The sequence below is a fragment of the Eutrigla gurnardus genome (assembly GCF_963514095.1).
Source record: "Eutrigla gurnardus genome assembly, chromosome: 23".
NCBI lineage: Eukaryota > Metazoa > Chordata > Actinopteri > Perciformes > Triglidae > Eutrigla > Eutrigla gurnardus.
The window spans coordinates 5,348,195-5,369,227 of record NC_139934.1 but is presented as its reverse complement, the minus strand read 5'-3'; the positions used below and the strand labels follow the sequence as shown (position 1 = coordinate 5,369,227).

Below are 21,033 nucleotides of genomic sequence, written 5' to 3'. Positions count from 1 at the left end.
CTAGGGGGAGCAGGACAGATGTCAGGAAGGCATGGACATGTGTGTGAGCTTTGTGACTGAAATTTCACTTGTGAATGCAGCCACTACACGACTGCACGTGACAGACAGATGGCTTTGAATGTCAATCGCTTGTGTCTAAACTTGTGCTACAAGGAGGTTGCCGCTGCACAGGTAGGCGGCTGCCACGCTGCCATGTGAATGCAGGCACTCCACGACCGTACGTGAGAGATGGATGCCTTTCGGTGTCAATCGCTTGTGTCTCAACTTGAGCCACGAGAGGCGGCCGCACCAAGGGTAGCGTCCACGACACTGCCCTGTGACCGCAGGCAGTCCACGAGCGCATATGAGCGAGGGCCCGTCACAGCACTGCTTGCAGTTTTAATTATATTTACAGTTTTGTGCCTCAGTTGCCAAAAATGCTGCACGGCCTGAAAGAAATTGAACATTAAAGCAGAAATGTTGTGATTTAGGATTATTTGAATGTTTTCAGATGGTGTTGTTTTTCGCTGTAACATTTTTTTAAATGTTATTATGTGGGACGTTTCCGAATACATTTTGCAGAGATTGCAAAACTCTTTGTTGCAAATGTGCGGTTCTGGGTCACTGGTGTTTGAGTGAAACTGAATCGGACGGCCTGAGCTGTTCCACCACCGTCCTCACTGAGGTGGACTACTTTCTTTCCTTCCCCTCAGCTGTGATTGGCTCCGGCACAATTTCCTGTTGGTGTAAAAGGTAAGTAAATTAATGTATTTAATGCAGTGAGTGCAAAACGCGTTAACAACTTGGATCAGTGTACTCTATTTACTGTAATATGGAAAAATGCCTACCGCTTATCATGCTCCTAACCCAATGCATGCTGGGATAGGCGCCACTGAACGGTAGTAAGTAGGTAAAGAGATGACTGTATCACTGAACATGAAGTTAATTTTATTATCTTGTTAAGTCGTTTCCGGTTTCTCTTTGGTGATCTAATAAACATCATTATTATTATCGTTGTGTCTCAGAATGTTTGAGGACCGCTGCATTAGACAAACTGTACACGTGTAGTTTATATTCAATATTTACTTTTTATGTGCGCTGTCAAACAATAAATGGTGTGGAAAATGGCATTAAAAGGAACTTTTCCCTCATGCTGAAGTTTCACGTTGGTGCCGAGCTGGAAAGATTTCTCAGAGGAAACTTTCTGTCCCCACTGGGAGGTTGGCCGCCTCCGATGCTGGAGCTGCTTCCTTGCATGTAGTGCTGCGCTGCTGACTGGGGGCCTGCTGACTGGGGGCCTGCTGACTGGGGTTCTGCTGACTGGGGGTCTGCTGACTGGGGTTCTGCTGACTGGGGGTCTGCTGACTGGGGGTCTATCGACTGGGGTTCTGCTGACTGGGGGTCTGCTGACTGAGGTTCTGCCTCCATGGTATGTAAACCCCTGTTCAGTTAATGTATTGGCATTTACAGTATCTGTTTACCTGATGCAGTATAGGTCAGGTTAGCAGTATTGCCTGTGTGTGTGTGGGGGGGGGGTGGGGGGGGGGGGGGGGGTCTTTGTGTTCAGTGAGTTTGCATCTGCTTTAAATCTAATTTTGTAAATCATGCTTCATTTTCTTTAAAATAACATCCAATAATTTATCCTTTTAAAATGACAAAATAGGTTAAAGTGTGGATGGGGATTACCAGAGGACCCCATGATACAATATCATCACAATTCTTGTGTCACAATATGATTTAAAAAAATGTTTGCGATATTCAAGTATTGCATTAACTTATATTGTGATACATTTTCACTGTGATAAATGTCATAAATGTTGCATCATGCTCCAGACAAGCTGAACTGTTTATTGCAGTCTGCATAGTGACTGCACCAACAAACAAAAAAAACAACCTCCTCTGCACCATCTAGTGGACTGATTAACGATTTTTTACCAAAAGGTTGAATATGTATTTGCAATATTAATAGTTTATATAATTAAATGTTCTCCTAGATACTGGTTTATAGGTTTTTATGAGTAGAACCAGTTGTAATATTTAGTCTTGTCTAGCTTGTTTAAATTCTTGTGAAGCTGTTCATACTGAGTGGGCAATTACCTAGTTTCAGCCATCTCAGCTGCAGTGAATAGACTTGATTGGAGGGGGGGGGGGGGGGCTAAACCTGCATGTGGTAAACCAAGCACTTAAAGGCCCCCACACACCGCCCAGACGTCCAACTGCCTTATCCGACCACTCTCTGCCCACTCTGTTGCCTCTCGTCTGACCCGTTCGGCAGAAAAGTTGCGTTGTACACACCGCTTCGACGTGCTTCCGACAACACAGCAGCGTGTACGTTCTGCGCTTGCGCGAGATGCAATAAGCCTCCTTAACAGCGGGTGGCGCTAGTCTTGTGCCAATACTCCAAAACAGGAAAACAGGAAATGACGGAACAGAGTGCAGATAAAAACAATGCACACACAGTCTTGGTTCAGTATTCGTTCGATTCGAGAAGACCTTTGTGGACTAAATACTTGGCATTTCTGGAAGATGACTCTGGCTAGGGTGACACTCGCGTTGTGTGCTCTCGGGCTCATTATTTTACGAAGATGTCGTCTCAGTAGGGAACGAGTAATACCATCGTCACTTCCGCCCCGCCCACACACCGCCATTGGATACTCTGATTCGCTAGCACACCGCCAATCAGAGTATCCAATGGCTCAGACGTCCACCAGCCCACCTCCTCAGACTTCGTATGCTCAGTCTGATCAGACAACGTCCGCGCAGCTCCGAAAGCTTCCGACGCAGCTGTACACACCAAACATATGTGTTCCCGACCTCGTCCGAGCCTCTCCAAACGCTTCAGACGTCCAACGGTTGGGCCGGTGTGTTCCTGCCTTAAGTCCTCTCATACCCCTTTTCCACCGAGGCATTTTGAGGGTCGGTTCGGAGCCGGTGCCCAATCGCGAACCAGTTCTTCCTGTTTCCACAGACAAAGAGCCGGCTCTCGGCCTGGAAAACTGGTTCCCGAGCGGCCCCAACTCTTTGCTGGGCTGGAACAGGGCCCGGCTTACGTTAGGGGCTGGGGGCGGGGTTAACGATCGAGGCAACGGGGGAAAATACGCCGCTGCGGAGTGCAGAGTTTTACTAACGTTCCCGGTAAGTTTCACTTTTAAAATGTTTCACCTCGTTGCAAACTAACGACACATTTCTGTTTAGTTTACCAAGCTAGCGATTACGTTCGTAACAGCAGCAACTAGTGGCTATGCATCCTCGCGTAATGTAAGCTGACCGGCTAGCTAGCCAGCTAGCGTGATATTGCTAACAACAACGTTAGCATGCCACTTTCTGACTGCCGTTGGCTCACTCAACGTTACCAACTACCAACGTGACTTAACATCTATGTTCGCAGCGCCGTGGACACGTTTGTGATTAAACCGCTGTTCTCTGGTTTGTGTTTGTAGAGCTGACGGACATCGGCGATATTGAACGGAGGTCCAACCTGCAGATGACTACACATCAAACACTCCGATCTATTGATCACACACTGTTCTACACTTTAAAAAATGTTGTGATTTTAGTATTTTGTGTATTTTATTGTTATTGTATTATTTACCAAAATAAACACTTTTTCTGAAGAGACATGTCTGCTATGCTTGAAATTAGCACTGCGGGGAAACCTCAGACGTATACAGTGACGTAATGACGTGGTTCTCTAGCCGGTGGAAACGCAAACAGGTTCTCGGACGGTTCGCAAGTTGAACCAACTGCGAACCAGCACGGCACCGGCCCGGCTCTTGAACTAGGTTCGCGTTGGTGGAAAAGGGGTATCAGTGACTTTTTAGATGAGATGGATGCCCTCCTAAGCTGCTCCCCTGATGATGACACACCACTCGTTGTCCTCGGTGACTTCAACATCCACCCAGGAAAGCTGCATTCATCTGAATTCCTTGACTTCTCCACATTTGACCTCACACTCTCCCCCTCTCCACCCACCCACCATTGTTTTACACTTTTAATCCTTTTCAAAACATGCAATAAAGTTTTCATTTGCTTGTTGCCAATCATGTTTTTATGTCCTTTTCATGCTATTAATATTTACAGTCTTGAGCCTCAGTTGCCAAAAATGAAGAAGATATCGGCCAATGAACATAAGAGGGTTGGGCCACCAAATCGCAATTAGCATAACTCTATAACCTTTGGGCCAAAAATTACGAAACTTGAAACCTATGTTGCCATAACTTCAAAGAAAAATACATGTCAAGTTTAATCAAATTGAGTAATGTTTGGCGCTGCCACAAATTTCCAAAAAGTGCCATTTTTGGCCGTTTTTGACCATTCACAGGGGTCGTACTAAATCCAACTTGTGCTATACCGTTGATCCGATTGATACCAAAATTGGATATGTGGTTGGAAAGGCCTTAAGGACAAAAAGTTACTCAAAGATGCTCCAAAAGTCTAGGGGCGTGGCCACGGCGACGCCATGACTGCGCTACTATTTCAACCTTCGCCACAGGCATTTAAACTTCACCGTTTCTTCTCCGATCTGCTCCAAAATATTCATGCTTGATAAGAGTCAGGTCCTGAACACAACTGCACTGCAATTTTAACTCACAGGTAGAGCGCCACCTAATGGCAACATGAAATGTGTCTGATTTTAGGCCCTTTTTCTGAGCAACAGCCCCCCCTCTAGGTTAAGCGTACACCTATGAAATATTTTTTCCTAGATAGCCCAAGTAGAGATGTACAAAAAAGCCTCTAGGACCCACCGCCTAAAGTCATGATAAAGTGGGTAAAAAAATGTTTTTAGCCAAGTGTGTAATTCAGCCAGGTTTTCACTCAATCTTCACTCAGGACACAGGGGGGAGAGACACAGGGGCACAGCGACCACCAGGGGGAGACAGAGATCTATCAGTGACACATGGAGAATCTGTGAATCTCACATGCAGTTCCAGTCTGCTTTACACCAGATCAACAGTCATGCCACTTTTAATTCCTTTTTTAAAATTCCTCTCATTTCAGCCTGGACACAAAGGGAGGAGGAGAGATGGCACACTTCACATGCACCTCACACAGCTGTCAGTTGAACTCTGCCATAAACATCCAAACTATTATAACTTCAGTGTTTCTTCTCTGATCTGCTCCAAACTTTCCACACTTGATTAGAGTTCCTTCCTGAACAAGTCTGCACTGTTATATTGCCTCACAGTCAGAGCGCCACCTACTGGCGACAGGAAATGTCATTGATTTTGTGACTTTTTCCAAGTAAAAGCCACACCTGATTTTTTTTAACTAATTCCTCTCATTTCAGCTTGCAAGGAGGACACAGGGGGAGGAGGAGAGATGTCACACTAGGGGGAGGAGGAGAGATGTCAGGAAGGCATGGACATGTGTGTGAGCTCTGTGACTGAAATGTAGTTTCACTTGTGAATGCAGCCACTACACGACTGCACGTGACAGACAGATGGCTTTGAATGTCAATCGCTTGTGTCTAAACTTGCGCTACAAGGAGGTTGCCGCTGCACAGGTAGGCGGCTGCCACGCTGCCATGTGAATGCAGGCACTCCACGACCGCACGTGAGAGATGGATGCCTTTCGGTGTCAATCGCTTGTGTCTCAACTTGAGCCACGAGAGGCGGCCGCGCCAAGGGTAGCGTCCACGACACTGCCCTGTGACCGCAGGCAGTCCACGAGCGCATATGACCGTGGGCCCGTCACAGCACTGCTTGCAGTTTTAATTATATTTACAGTTTTGTGCCTCAGTTGCCAAAAATGCTACACGGCCTGAAAGAAATTGAACATTAAAGCAGAAATGTTGTGATTTAGTATTATTTGAATATTTTCAGATGGTGTTGTTTTTCCCTGTAACATTTTTTAAAATGTTGTTTTGTGGGACGTTTCCGAATACATTTTGCAGAGATTGCAAAACTCTTTGCTGCAAATGTGCGGTTCTGGGTCACTGGTGTTTGAGTGAAACTGAATCGGACGGCCTGAGCTGTTCCACCACCGTCCTCACTGAGGTGGACTACTTTCTTTCCTTCCCCTCAGCTGTGATTGGCTCCGGCACAATTTCATGTTGGTGAAAATGGTAAGTAAATTAATTTATTTTATGCAGTGAGTGCAAAACGTGTTAACAACTTGGATCAGTGTACTTTATTTACTGTAATATGGAAATTGCCTACCGCTTATCATGCTCCTAACCCAATGCATGCTGGGATAGGTGCCACTGAACCATAGTAAGTAGGTAAAGAGATGACTGTATAACTGAACATGGAGTAAATTTTATTATCTTGTTTATGTCGTTTCCGGTTTGTCTTCGGTGATCTAATAAACATTATTATTATTATCGTTGTGACTCAGAATGTTTGAGGACCGCTGCATTAGACAAACTGTACACGTGTAGTTTATGTTCAATATTTACTTCTTATGTGCGCTGTCAAACAATAAATGGTGTGGAAAATGGCATTAAAAGGAACTTTACCCTCATGCTGAAGTTTCACGTTGGTGCTGAGCTGGAAAGTTTTCTCAGAGGAAGAGTGGGAGTGTCGGGGACGATGCCGGGTTATTCTGTGAGTACACTGAGATTTGTCTCTCTTTATGATACAGAATAAGGCGTGTGTTGAAGAGAAAGCCTTTACATTTATATTGAGTTCATGTATTTAGCCTATGAGTGATTGGTTGCGAGGTTCAGGGTTTATTCTGCAGGCAGGTTTGTTACAAATGTCACAGGTTTCTATTTAATGTGACACTAAATTGTAGCTGGATGATCAAATACGAATCAGATTTTTATAGAACAAACAAACACATTTGCCAATAATGAAAGCCAAGCTTTTTTAAAAAACATTTTTATTCTTAAAAGATGTCTGATGGCGCTGACAGTCGATGCATAAAACATTAAACACATCCGGGTCAAAGTAAAGAACATACAGAGGGGAAACTTGATGATTTTCTGACTCCATAGCTGCACTATCACCAGTGTACCGACGCTGATGTTTCAAACAACTTATTATTGCTGCTTGTGGAACCAGCGACCTGCTCTTATAGTCGTCTACTGGAGGTATAAAAACAAGAAAGTGACATAATACTCCACCAAAGAAGGAAGTGGACAGTAAACACACATTATATGGATTATTATAATTGAATGTATTTTTTTACTAATATATGAACAACTGAATATTAAATGTAAATGATCTGCTAATAGATCAACTGTAGAAAATGCTGTCTGGTATTAGGAAAGCAGAGGTGCACACAATAATTGCTGCTTGCTAAAGGATGTGGTCTTTCATGTTGGCATCCATTCCATTGGCTCGCTCCTTACAGAGGCCTTCATTAATCCTGGAAGATCTATATGAGGTGTGAAGGGACAATGTATTAATAATTGGTTTACTGTAGTACAAAGTCTGTTGAACTTGACTTTACCTGCAGCTGATCATGTCCTCACATAAACGTTCTCTTCTTCTGGTTCATTCATATTCTGTGTAAAAAGCATCAGACGAATGCATGAAAAGAGGATTTCCCTTTGTTTGTTCAGGCATTTAATTCTCACCACATAGAATAAAAGTACTCACTTCCTTCTTAGCAATCATTGCCTTTAAACCCAATCACAGAATATGTAACTAACGGGGTCGTCAGTCAACTGAATCATTTCATTGTAGTATTTAAAAATAGTATTTTGTTTACTTCTCTCTCTGTTAAACTCAAAGAATATACTGTACCATGTTCTGGTTGTTTGGAGCCTCTGATTTCTTCATAGACACAAGCATCACCTACAGAGCAGTGAAAATCAAGGTCATATCAATCATTGTGATCCCGTTAAAACCATTTGTATATCCTCTTAAAAAAGGGGGACATGTTAGCTTTACAGTTAAGGATGATGCCTAAAGGGAATCATAACTCAGGCTGACCGTGGAGAAGAGAACTGTAGACTTGTTGTTGAGGATCAACCAGGTCTGCAGCTGGGCTCTGATTGGTGCTCTGAGACCTGCTGGGTCCAAAACACGTAGTAAATTAGGTGGATTTAATAAGGAACATGTAATGCACCGCTGTTATGTTCAGAATGAGAGGAGGGAGACTTGTACCAACCTCATGAAGCTTGAATCTGTTAAAAAAAAAAAAAAAAAAAGGTGATTTTATTTTGTAAGTCATCATATTGTTTCCATGACTTGGAATTACACCTTTGACTTTTCATCATCGGACTGTAATCAATGTAATATAAGAAGGAAAACATCTCACATTTTGACTTTCTGCAGTGATACAGACCCAGCAGCAGGATCATAATCATTAAAACTCCACAAACTGACCCGGTGATCAACCCGACAGGAAGTGTAGAGCTCAATAAAAGTACTCATTTCCTTCTTAGCAATCATCGCCTTTAAGCCCAACTACAGAATATGTAACTAACAAAATGCAAAGAGCTGTAGATTCTCCACGAGTTTATTTCCTGTTTTGATCTTCTGAAAAAATGTCAGCCGTTAACCCAAGCACTCTCCGCCAAAGAGGTGAAAGGGGGGAGAACCAAAACCCAACCCCTTTCAGTACGACGATCAGTCAATAACTGAATCATTTCATTGTAGTATTTAAAAATAGTATTTTGTTTACTTCTCTCTCTGTTTAACTCAAAGAATATACTGTACCATGTTCTGGTTGTTCGGAGCCTCTGATTTCTTCATAGACACAAGCATCACCTACAGAGCAGTGAAAATCAAGGTCATATCAATCATTGTGATCCCGTTAAAACCATTTGTATATCCTCTTAAAAAAGGGGGAAATGTTAGCTTTACAGTTAAGGATGATGCCTAAAGGGAATCATAACTCAGGCTGACCGTGGAGAAGAGAACTGTAGACTTGTTGTTGAGGATCAACCAGGTCTGCAGCTGGGCTCTGATTGGTGCTCTGAGACCTGCTGGGTCCAAAACACGAAGTAAATTAGGTGGATTTAATAAGGAACATGTAATGCACCGCTGTTATGTTCAGAATGAGAGGAGGGAGACTTGTACCAACCTCATGAAGCTTGAATCTGTTAAACAAAACAAAAAAGGTGATGTTATATTGCAAGTCATCGTATTGTTTCCATGACTTGGAATTACACCTTTGAGTTTTTATCATCGGACTGTAATCAATGTGATATAAGAAGGAAAACTTCTCACATTTTGACTTTCTGCAGTGATACAGACCCAGCAGCAGGATCATAATCATTAAAACTCCACAAACCAACCCGGTGATCAACCCGACAGGAAGTGGAGAGCTTTGTTCAGACCCGGGCACTGAGACATCACTGTGAACTACACACAAATCATGAGAAACATACACAAGTATTACTACACATTCGATGAAGATGAAGTTTTGGTCAGAAAGACCAGCTGGTGCAGGTTGAAATAGAAATACTCCAAATTAAATTCATTTAAAACTCACTATGTATAGTGATGTTGACTGCATTGCTGAACTGTCCTGTTCCAGACTCACACCAGTACACTCCACTGATCCGGGTGCGGTTCATGATGCATGTGGATCCAGTCATTGTCCCCCAGGTAGTAGAGTATGATGGGGAGCCACATAAAGAAAACCTGCTCACTCTCCACTCAGTGGAGCTTCCCTCACAGCTCAGTGACGGCGACTCTTCCCTGAAGTGTTGCACTCTGTCAGGACTCACTGAGAGAGATGCCGCTGGATTGAAGTCTGAGAAACAAGACGTAATGAGGGGACAATGGAAATAATCCTGCAGGTTTATTGTGTTCTTAATCTTTTTAATTGTTGGTGAGAAGAAACAAAGGATCACACCAATAGAGACATTATTGCATTAACGTCAAACCTGTCGGCAAACTAAGGTGGCCTTCTGGTAACGTGAAAACGTGAACGTGACTAGAATATCTCCATAATAACTAAATGTCTTCTTTTGTGCAAGAACGGAAAAGTCAAGACAAACCTACCTCCAGACCAGACAAACTTAGTGTCACTATAATGAGTGGAGTAGACTGGATCTCCTCTTTCAGCCCTGCACATATATCCTGCCGTGTGCGTCTGTCCATGAACAATGTAGGGTTCGGTCCCGATGGTGCTACCAGGTAGCAGCTCATAACTGTAGGAGTTGTAGGAGCTCTCTGAGGGTTTGGGAACAGCCTTATACCAGTAGAACCTCCATCCTGCAGACAGATGCTGAACACTGCAGTTCAGAGTCACCGAGGCTCCAGGACTCAGCCATGATGGAGACACAGTGAGATCAGGCTTAGGTTTATCTGTTGGACATGATTTCACAGAACGAAGACATGTTATGATGAGTCAGTGGAGCACTACTTGTATCCTACTTAGTTCTCCATCTCCAAATGTGTCACACAAGTGTGAAGGTGCATCGTCTTAAAATATATCAACCAAACTAACATTTGAAATAATATAAACTTGTTTTACATTCAGCAAAATAAAACAGGTGACTTACTGGAATCAAGTTTCAGTGTGAAAGCATCACTCGAGTCTGTGAAGATCTTGTATTTTTTACTTCTGCCCTTGTACCGGTACTTTCCACCGAGTGATGACCTAATCATGTGGTCACGTGGGTTTTGAGGTCTGTATGAGTTGGGTGTCAACCATTCGTACTCCCACTCAGTGTCTCCTCCATCCTCGACTAGACACACAGTGATCGTCTCTCCAGAGTATAACTCAGGCCAGTTGGGTTGCAGAGTCACAACAGGCCTGATTTTAACTGTCCATGATTCAACAGTATCAGTGTATTAAAGGTCAAATATGTTTTATTATGAATAAGGATTATTTTTACATTGTTCTCCATATCAACTCACCACTTATTACTTCACTGTACTCCGTGTAGAAAACTGGGTTTCCTCGTCCTCCTCTACACCAGTAGAGTCCTCTTTGTGAGACACGGATTTGTCCGTTTGAGAGGAGAATGTAATCTTGTGTGGTCAGTGGTTCAGAGGATATATCACCTCTGTACCAGAAATATTTCCAACCAGAGGATGATGCTGATGATGGTGATGATGGTGATGGTGATGATGGTCCCACAGAGCAGGTCAGGGTCACATAGTCCCGTTCAGAGCCTTTGTTGAGACGGGCCTTTGGTCGTGCTGTTTTAATGTAGAACAAAGACATGAATGTGGTCATTATTTTCTTGGTGCTGCTACATTTAATGGAAGAAAATAATGTAGTAATTACTTTTAAATCTGTGTATATAATTAAGGTGTAGCGACCTGATGGAAATCAATCAACGGTGATCATCACATACATTAACCACTGAAAGTGTAGATTAACTTAAACTAACGTGGATTCTAGAGAATAAAAACTCCCTCTGCTTCACTCTGGGAAGGTTATACGTCTGCAGCTCCTTAATGTGAAAAGTACTCACATTGCATTTTCAGTTTTACTGATTCAGATTCTTCATCCTCAAATTTACACGAGTAAGAGCTCTCGGTTGACGTCGGAGAAGTCGTCACTTCAACTGTGTTTTGTTGGTTTATGTCCGTTTCTATCAGTGATCCGTCTTTGTAGAAGGTTGCCTCCTCCTTTCTCTGATCACGATGCCGACAGCGAAGCGTCACCGACTCTCCTCTGAACAAGGTGGACGCAGGAGTTTGCAGGATCACATCTTTGTCTGTGTAACACAGATGGTTCCTTTTTCTTTTTAGTAAATCAGTTCAATATATCACAAATATGAACAAATGTTAAGAACAAGTAGAGTTTGAGACACGAGAAGATGCCAAAGTCACTCATACTATAATAAAAGACTACATTTCCCCTGAAGGAGGCGCCACTTTCAAACTGCCTGGTTTAAAACATTACTCTTATCACTAATAAGAGACACTTTGTACATCAAGATGCATCCATTTCTAGGATGTACCGTCCTGTATTACTCTCTCACAATAGATACAATGATTAAATATGTGATGATTGCTCCTTTAAACAAAGGACATACATTATATATATATATCAGAACTTTAAGCTCATATTACATTATATCATATTAGCACTTTATCAAACAGGGTGATCATATACACATGGCTCATAAATAAGTGATTTGTCATGAGGTAAAACTTTGAGAACTTACCTGATACAGTTAGAGAGACTTTATTACTTTCTTTTCTCAAATATGACCTCTTACGATCACCAACACAGTGATATTCACCACTCTGGCCTGGATCTAGAGAAGTTGATGTATAATTCTTATGTTCTTTCCATGAGAGAACAGCGTAACCATCCTTCCCGATCATGTAAAACCAGTCGTTGTCATTTCCTTGCCTCATGTCACACATGAAGGTAACAGACTCTCCGGTAAATAAAGTGGACCAGTTTGGCTCAATGGTCAGCAGAGCATCTAGAAACCAACACAAGATGCATGAAAGTGAGATGTTTTATTTCCTGTCACTGCACTTATCCTACAGTTAAAAGGTGATACTGCTTCATCCCGAGTGAATATCAAAAGAATAACTGTGTAATTACCTTGAGCTGGTTCACAGTAGAGGATGAGAGCTGAAACAGAGTTTGAAACATCGTCATACATTATCAAACTGGCTGTAAAACAAACAACATCAGGCATTTAAAACGTTGCATCGATGGGAACTATGATTTAAACAAAGTCCTCACAGAGAAACCCCAGCACACGGAGCACAGCGTGTCCCATCCTCACGCTGCTTCTGGGAAATGCTTCTATTCTGTGGAGAGAAAGCTTAAGACACACCAAGAACATTGGATGAAATCAGGAACTGCAGAGAAAATGAAGATGTATCGCGTGTTAGTGTAGGATCGGAAGTTTCATTATCTTCTGCTTCTGAGTTTACACGGTCTGTTTCCTTCCTTTTCACACCATTCTCACACAAATAGACCAGTTTGAATTACGACTTTGAAAATGATATATATTTCTTTCTTTCCTGCATACCGGTAGATATGAGGCTCCTGTTGCCTCACAAAGTGTCACTAATTATTCATGCTGCTGCTTAAAGCTCACTTTGTCATTCAACTGGGAAAATACACAAAACATCACAAAAGTTGAACTGCAGTATACGGTAGAGATGTAATGGTGAAATTCAGTTGTTTTTTGTCACAACTTCCCCCACAAACAAGCTACTGTGCCCCACTAACCAGAAACAGTGTTATTAATACAGAAGCAGGTAAGTATAATATGCAGACCAGGCCAATGTAATGCACATCAGTATTTACAGTTCTGATACTGCAGCGCTGCACAGTAGGAGGGACCTGGGTTCTGGTTGCTTCTGTGTATGCATTGCCACTCTGAGAGCAACTTCACCAGTTGCGCTGCCTTGTTCTATGGCAGACTGTTGGCTCGAAACATAAATGGTGATCAAACTCATGAGTATCATAATAACTGTGTATTTTTGCAAGAAATCATTTAAGCAGCAGTAAAAACTCTTATTTTGTAGAAATGTTTTCCCTACAGATTATGAAGTATGTCATTGAGCATGTCTGTCTGTTAATCTTACTGCAGCGTTTCTCCTTTCCAAAGACATTTCAATGTGATGTTGTGTTGATGACTCGGTACAGACCACTTCAGCATGTTAAATTAAATTAATAATGTGATTGAGATGGTACATCGGAAGAATTTAATGTAAAACAGCTGGCTGTAATTTTCTTTTACTTTTTCAAAAAGAAAATGTTTTATCAGGCCCGGCCAGACTACATGTTCGCTACCACTTTCCGGCCATCATTTTTTTTGTTTTGGCTGCTCATCACCACAGAGTTGATAGGCCAGAAGAGGAAACAGACTTTCTGTCCCCACTGGGAGGTTGGCCGCCTCCGATGCTTGAGCTGCTTCCTTGCATGCAGTGCTGTACTGCTGACTGGGGGTCTGCTGACTGAGGGTCTGCCTCCATGGTATGTATACCTCAGTTAATGTATTGGCATTTACAGTATCTGTTTATCTGATGCAGTATAGGTCAGGTTAGCAGGATTGCCTGTTCAGTGAGTTTGCATCTGCTTTAAATCTAATTTTGTAAATCATGCTTCATTTAAAAAAAAAAAAATAACATCCAATAATTCATCCATTTAAAATGACAAAAAAGGTTAAAGTGTGGATGGGGATCACCAGATGACCCCATGATACAATAATATCACAATTCTTGTCACAATATGATTTTAAAAAATGTAATAACTTATGTTGCGATACATTTTCACCGTGATAAATGTGATAAATGTTGCATCATGCTCCAACTGCTTATTGCAGTCTACAAAGTGAAATCCTGCTGGCTTTAACCAACAAACAAACAAAAACAACCTCCTCGGCTCCATCTAGTGGCCTGAATAAGGATTTCTTACCAAAAGGTTCAATATGTATTTGCAATATTAATAGTTTATATAATGAAACGTTTGAACAGAGGTCTGAACGAAGAGGGCGGGGTTTTTTTTCAGTTTGGTGATGTGTTCAAAGTCAAAGTTTCTGTGATGTTTCCAAATGACCTACCCTGCCTTTAAAAACACATTTAAAAAAAGTAAAATAATTATTTAAAAAAAACATGATGACAGACAGACAGAGAACACAGTGGGGAATTTAAAAGTACAGAAGAACTTAGTGGAGGTTTTTACATGGCAGTGAATTATATCACATGACAAGATGACATTTCTGTCTCTTCGTTCCTGCAGTGCTGGATGTGAGGATGAGGTGCACTTTGTTCTGTATGCTGGAGGTATTCTGTAAGTACATGCTTCACTTTCTAAGTCCAAGTCACTTTTAAAAGTTTGTCTGAGAGAGCAGCTCACGTTTTTCTTTTTTTTATTAACACTATTTCCGTAGTTTGGATCTTGGCTGGTGGCCCGACTCAACACAGGAAGTTGTGATAGCTGCTTTATCTGCAATAATGTTCCAAATAAAAAGACTAATTGAGTATTGCTCTTTATTTTAGTGGTGAATCCACTCCTCTACGTTGGACAAACTCAAGGTGATTGCACAATTCCCCTCCTTTATTGTTCTCGATTTTGTCTGTTACCATAAACCATGTGGCAGATAAACTTCTTCTTGTTATTGTTATTAATATGAACAGAAATAAACAGGCCTGTTGTGACTATACATCCTAACTGGCCGAAGATGTACGCGAAAGAGAGGATCACTCTAAAATGTGAGATAAAGAACGGCGGAAACGATGGATGGGAATACGAATGGAAAACGTCCAGCTCAATAATTCCTCCCAAGAAGAGACAATACATGATTAAGAGCGCCTCTAATCTCCACAGTGGATCCTACAGATGTGCTGGCCGAAACCAATCTCATCAGCAGTCCTCAACTCAGTGGAGTCCAGACTTGAAATTGACAATATACCTCAGTAAGTTCCATTTATTTAATTGTTAATTAAATAACTAGTTTTTTTAAGAAAAGAAACCGTGTAAAACAAATCCTCCTTTTTTTCTGACAGATGCGCCGATGCCGGTCCTCACAGTGTCTCCATCATAGCTGAGTCCCGGGGCCCTGGTGAATCTGAGCTGTGGTGGGCTTGAACATCCCTCTGCAGGATGGAAGATCTACTGGTTCAAGGCGGTCCCCAAAGACACTGGCAGCTCCTACAGGCGTATACCGCTACACGCCAGCAAGCAGAAGAGACAGAGTTCTATCAGCGTTCGTGGGCAGGAACACACCACCGGGTATTTGTGTCGCGCTGCAAGAGGAGACTCATTGTATCACACTCAGTATAGTGCACAGAGGTTTATCTGGTCTGGAGGTCAGTACACTTGCTTTCTTTATTCCGTTTTTTTTAAATTTCCTTATTCAAATTCCTGGCTGGAATTTATGTTCATTAAATACATCATACAAATATGAAAATGACAACAAAAAAAAATCAATCATTCAGGTTCAAGTAGTTCAAAAAGGGACAGGAGGAAGCTAAGCTTATCAAGTCCTGCCCCTTCTTTAAATTATCACGTTTAATTTACATTAAGCTCATATCTTTGTGAAATAGTCATTATGCAAGTCTGAATATGAGATAATAAACGATAATAACAAAATAAAATGATCAACCACTACATAACTGTTCATTAAAAAAAAAATTGAGGGTGTCCACATTTTAAAATTGAACTTGAATTAAATTAAACTTCTGAATTAAATCAATGATTGATTTATTGATTATATGTTTTAAACAAAAGGATCACAATCTAACATTTCATTTCCACTGTCCTTAATTGTAAAATATCCTTTTGCTTAGTTTGAGGCATTATTATGTGTCGTTTAATCATTCTTTTATTTTCAGATTTCAGCCCAACAGTGAATCTCACAGTGAATCCCGACAGAGTGCAGCACTTCTCGTCTGAGTCCGTGTCGCTGAGCTGCGAGGGAAACTCCAGCAAGTGGAGGGTGATGAGGTTCACTGAAACCGGCCTCTTGTCCCACTGTTACGACTGGGGCACCATGACCGGATCCACATGCCACATCAGCCACCTGCAATACAGGGACGCAGTGTACTGGTGTGAGTCTGCATCGGGAGATGTTAGCAACGCCGTCAACATCACCGTACACCGTAAGCTTTAATCACACAGGTTTCACCTGGACAAAATGCTACAAACATATTCATGGTAGTGAATTCAAGGTTTTGGGATATTCCCTCTTCAGATCACAAAAAAATTACGATAATTGGTGGTTCTAGGGATATTTTAACGATGTTTCTTTCTGCAGTTTCCAGGCCTGAGAGCAGTCCATCCCTTGTGCTGCTGCTCACCGGAGTCCTCCCTGGAGCCGTATTGGTCATCCTCCTGCTCTTAGTGTATCGCTACATAAAGTCCAAGGGTGAGAATACAATTACAGAGGCGGTAAATGGCACAGAAATGAGGAGATTTTGCTGGCAAAAAATAAAAATAAAGATAGAAATGTCTTCTTTTACAGATCCATCCAGTGACAGGTTGGTGCAACACTCTCTTCCCTCACTCTGAACCTAACTGTTACATTCACTGCAGTTCCTTTATATATATTTATATATGTTTAGACCGGAGCAGCCTCAGAGCACCGATCTGGATAAACGGGTCGACCCGGATGCAACTCAAGAGCACATATATGCCTCACCTCTTGAAGGTTAGCCTTCCTTAATCCCGTTAATGCCACCATCAGAATTCCCTCACCTTGAAATGAACTATTTTTTTGCACGAAGCCACTGAAATGTCAGAGATGAAGTGATGTGATTTTGTCTCGATTTTCAACTGACCCGTAGGAGACCTATGCATGTACGATACAATTGGCGGCTGTAAAGATATGGGAAATGGTACGGTACAAACATTTTCAATGTGGAAGTATTGGAACCCTATTTTATTTGTAACGGATTGAATGATTTTGAAAGAATTCTTATTTTTAGGTGGATATGCCAAAGAAGTGGGTGATGATGCCACGTTTCATTCGATTCAGCTGAAAGGTATCGAAGAGAAGAGTGAGCGTGAAGATCCAGTGGAAAGCTTGGACTACTATAATGTATAATGTGTATCCATGGTAACCACAGGTAGCCCAAACTGTCCACCTGCTGGGTCAAAAATGTTATTTAAAAAAATCTACATTGGAGGTAGGTTAGTATGCAGTTTTGATGATACAATTCAAACGTCAGAGGGCCAGCCCATGTTCAGAATTATTTTCAGCTCCTTTAAAAAAAAAATGTGACTTTGTTCCAGGTCCATGAAGAGAAGTGTATCATCAACAAAACAAGTTGCACAGATGACAACTTGAAAAACGTCACATTCATGGCAGTTTTTTTAGTAGTACAACTGCTCTTCAGATGTGTTTTAGTACTTTGTAGCGAGTAAATGAAATAATTTAAAGCTCAGCAAAAAGGAGGGAGTGACGGTGAGAGTGCTCACTCCCATATTTACCAAAAAAAATGTGTTTTTGTCTCCTCCTCCTAAGGATAATTAGTCCCATGAACAATTTAGATATTTGTTAACTTTCATAATATTTAACGGTTGTTTCATCAATATCACCAATACCTAATGGTTTACTAGCAATAAGTTCCCTATGTTTTTCCTGGTAGTCGGAATGTTGCATAACTTATTATAAATAATACATTTCTTTTATTCTATTATTATTATTATTATATTACGATATGTAGAAAAAAACTCTTCAGGTCCAATTCTGTGGCTGGTTCAAATGAGGTTTAATCACTGACAGTGGAGAAAAGAAAATCACAGTGTATCCATGAAGATCCAGTCTGCCGAATGGCCTGGCCGAGGTGGATTTATACAGAACATTCGGGAGAACAAAAGGGAAGGCGTCATGAGTGGATTTGCATTGAATCAACACATGTCTCTCTGCAGAGGAAGAGACATCTGTTGATATCTACAAGGTGTGACCGTTCTCAGGAGAGCTAGACGATGTCACTACAGGGGTCACTCATCGGGCCTTGATCAATGTATGAAAAACAAATGTTACGGAGACAGTTCAGGAAGAGAGGAAAGATCAAAGAGTCTTTTCATCAAGACGGCAAGGGTTAAATTCAATAGAAACAGCTCAGCAGGACATTTGATATTCCCGAGAGAAAGGAACATTATATGAAGAACAAATAAGAAATGTAAGGTAACACATTTTCTTCTACAGTTGCTTTGTGGATTCCTGCTGATTATTCTCCTGCTGGCGTGGCGTTGCTACCGGAAGTCAAAGGGTGAGACCTCGTGCTTCGGGTATTTTTGATGGATCTGATGTGAAAGAGTAGCGCCTCGGTTTCCAATACAACACAATGAAAACGAAGACCAATCCAGCAATCTCCCACTCTCTTCCATACGGCTTAAAAGCATCCGGAAGAAGGGTGGGGGCTCGAGATGCAAGCAAGCAATGCTGTAGTTAAGAGACTGCCAGCAATCCCGGAAATACAAGAAAGTACAGGTAGTTTATTTGTCTCATCAGGACGGCGTGATGAACCGGAGGAGAGCTGCGTTTACTCTGATGTGAGGATAGGATCGGCTGCAGGTACGGTCACTCGCACATCTCCATCCAATATTTTGCGTTGAAAGTATTAAATCAGGTCAGATCACAGCGGAAATCCTAGGTGGCTTCCTCATTTTTTATTTATTGGTCCTTGAAAGCTGTGACTCGTTCCCTCCTGTCTCATTTGTATTTATGCACATTCTATGTGAATGAAAGGCCGTCATATTCATGAAGACTTTCGGATAACATCTGTTGATCATCTATTGAATGTAAAACAATAATTCAAACTCGTCACCTCTCTCTTCATAGGAAAACCATCTCTTGCAGTAACAGAAGAAACGGTTTATGCTCAAGTCAAAGTGGGAACGGCTCGTGGTAACAATGCTGCAATGTATTACGCATGTTTGAGATTTATGCCTTTAAATTGTAAAGCAAATATGTCTTAAATAACTTTTAATCTGTTTCCTCTTCTTCTCCAGGTCCATGAGAGAAGCAAATGCATTTTTCATGTAAAATGAACTTTCCTTTTAAACGTGGATCAATAGTGTACTTTGTTTTACACTTTTAATCCTTTTCAAAACATGCAATAAAGTTTTTATGTGCTTGCTGCCAATCGTGTTTTTATGTCCTTTTCATGCTATTTATATTTACAGTTTTGAGCCTCAGTTGCCAAAAAAGCTGCGACATTAAAGCAGAAATGTTGTGATTTAGAATTATTTGAATGTTTTCAGATGGTGTTGTTTTTTCCTATAACATTCTTTAAAATGTTATTTTGTGGGACGGAATACATTTTGGAGAGATTGCAAAACTCTTTGCTGCAAATGTGCGGTTCTGGGTCACTGGTGTTTGAGTGAAACTGAATCGGACGGCCTGAGCTGTTCCACCACCGTCCTCACTGAGGTGGACTACTTTCTTTCCTTCCCCTTAGCTGTGATTGGCTCTGGCACAATTTCATGTTGGTGAAAAAGGTAAGTAAATTAGTTTATTTAATGCAGTGAGTGCAAAACGTGTTAACAACTTGGATCAGTGTACTCTATTTACTGTAATATGGAAAAATGCCTACCGCTTATCATGCTCCTAACCCAATGCATGCTGGGATAGGCGCCACTGAACGGTAGTAAGTAGGTAAAGAGATGACTGTATAACTGAACATGAAGTTAATTTTATTATCTTGTTAAGTCGTTTCCAGTTTCTCTTTGGTGATCTTATAAACATCATTATTATTATCGTTGTGACTCAGAATGTTTGAGGACCGCTGCATTAGACAGACGTACAGTCTGTCTAATGCAGTGTAGTTTATATTCAATATTTACTTTTTATGTGCGCTGTCAAACAATAAATGGTGTGGAAAATGGCATTAAAAGGAACTTTTCCCTCATGCTGAAGTTTCACGTTGGTGCCGAGCTGGAAAGATTTCTCAGAGGAAACTTTCTGTCCCCACTGGGAGGTTGGCCGCCTCCGATGCTGGAGCTGCTTCCTTGCATGTAGTGCTGCGCTGCTGACTGGGGGCCTGCTGACTGGGGGCCTGCTGACTGGGGTTCTGCTGACTGGGGGTCTGCTGACTGGGGTTCTGCTGACTGGGGGTCTGCTGACTGGGGGTCTATCGACTGGGGTTCTGCTGACTGGGGGTCTGCTGACTGAGGGTCTGCCTCCATGGTATGTAAACCCCTGTTCAGTTAATGTATTGGCATTTACAGTATCTGTTTACCTGATGCAGTATAGGTCAGGTTAGCAGTATTGCCTGTGTGTGTGTGTGTGTGCGTGGGGTGGGGGGGGGGGGGTCTTTGTGTTCAGTGAGTTTGCATCTGCTTTAAATCTAATTTTGTAAATCATGCTTCATTTTCTTTAAAATAACATCCAATAATTTATCCTTTTAAAATGACAAAATAGGTTAAAGTGTGGATGGGGATTACCAGAGGACCCCATGATACAATATTATCACAATTCTTGTGTCACAATATGATTTACATTTTTTTTTGCGATATTCAAGTATTGCAATAACTTATATTGTGATACATTTTCACTGTGATAAATGTCATAAATGTTGCATCATGCTCCAGACAAGCTGAACTGTTTATTGCAGTCTGCATAGTGACTGCACCAACAAACAAAAAAACAACCTCCTCTGCACCATCTAGTGGACTGAATAAGGATTTTTTACCAAAAGGTTGAATATGTATTTGTAATATTAATAGTTTATATAATTAAATGTTCTCGTAGATACTGGTTTATAGTAACCCTAA

At 41.5% G+C, this 21,033-nt stretch overlaps 1 protein-coding gene and 1 long non-coding RNA gene across 2 annotated transcripts; both read left to right on the top strand.

Annotated features, from left to right (window-relative positions):
- The first annotated feature begins 15,154 nt into the window (after window positions 1–15,154).
- Window positions 15,155–17,877, top strand: LOC311008789 (uncharacterized protein). The gene is made up of 8 exons (XM_084002681.1): window positions 15,155–15,227; window positions 15,318–15,620; window positions 16,146–16,412; window positions 16,568–16,678; window positions 16,775–16,790; window positions 16,875–16,960; window positions 17,097–17,147; window positions 17,238–17,877. The coding sequence occupies exons 3-8, from the start codon at window positions 16,253–16,255 to the stop codon at window positions 17,354–17,356; spliced, it is 543 nt and encodes a 180-aa protein (XP_083858807.1). The 5' UTR covers window positions 15,155–15,227; window positions 15,318–15,620; window positions 16,146–16,252; the 3' UTR covers window positions 17,357–17,877.
- Window positions 17,878–18,039: 162 nt separating this feature from the next.
- On the top strand, window positions 18,040–19,403 carry LOC311008949. The gene is made up of 3 exons (XR_014596592.1): window positions 18,040–18,832; window positions 19,100–19,165; window positions 19,270–19,403. It is a non-coding gene; the product is annotated as an uncharacterized lncRNA (long non-coding RNA).
- The last annotated feature ends 1,630 nt before the right edge of the window (window positions 19,404–21,033 follow it).

Excerpts from the sequence above, each read along its gene's own strand:
- LOC311008789 (XM_084002681.1), top strand. The coding sequence starts at position 16,253 with ATGAGGTTCACTGAAACCGGCCTCTTGTCCCACTGTTACGACTGGGGC. Across the intron at positions 16,413-16,567 it reads CGTCAACATCACCGTACACC|TTTCCAGGCCTGAGAGCAGT; the intron begins GTAAGCTTTAAT and ends TTCTTTCTGCAG. Across the intron at positions 16,961-17,096 it reads ATATGCCTCACCTCTTGAAG|GAGACCTATGCATGTACGAT; the intron begins GTTAGCCTTCCT and ends ACTGACCCGTAG.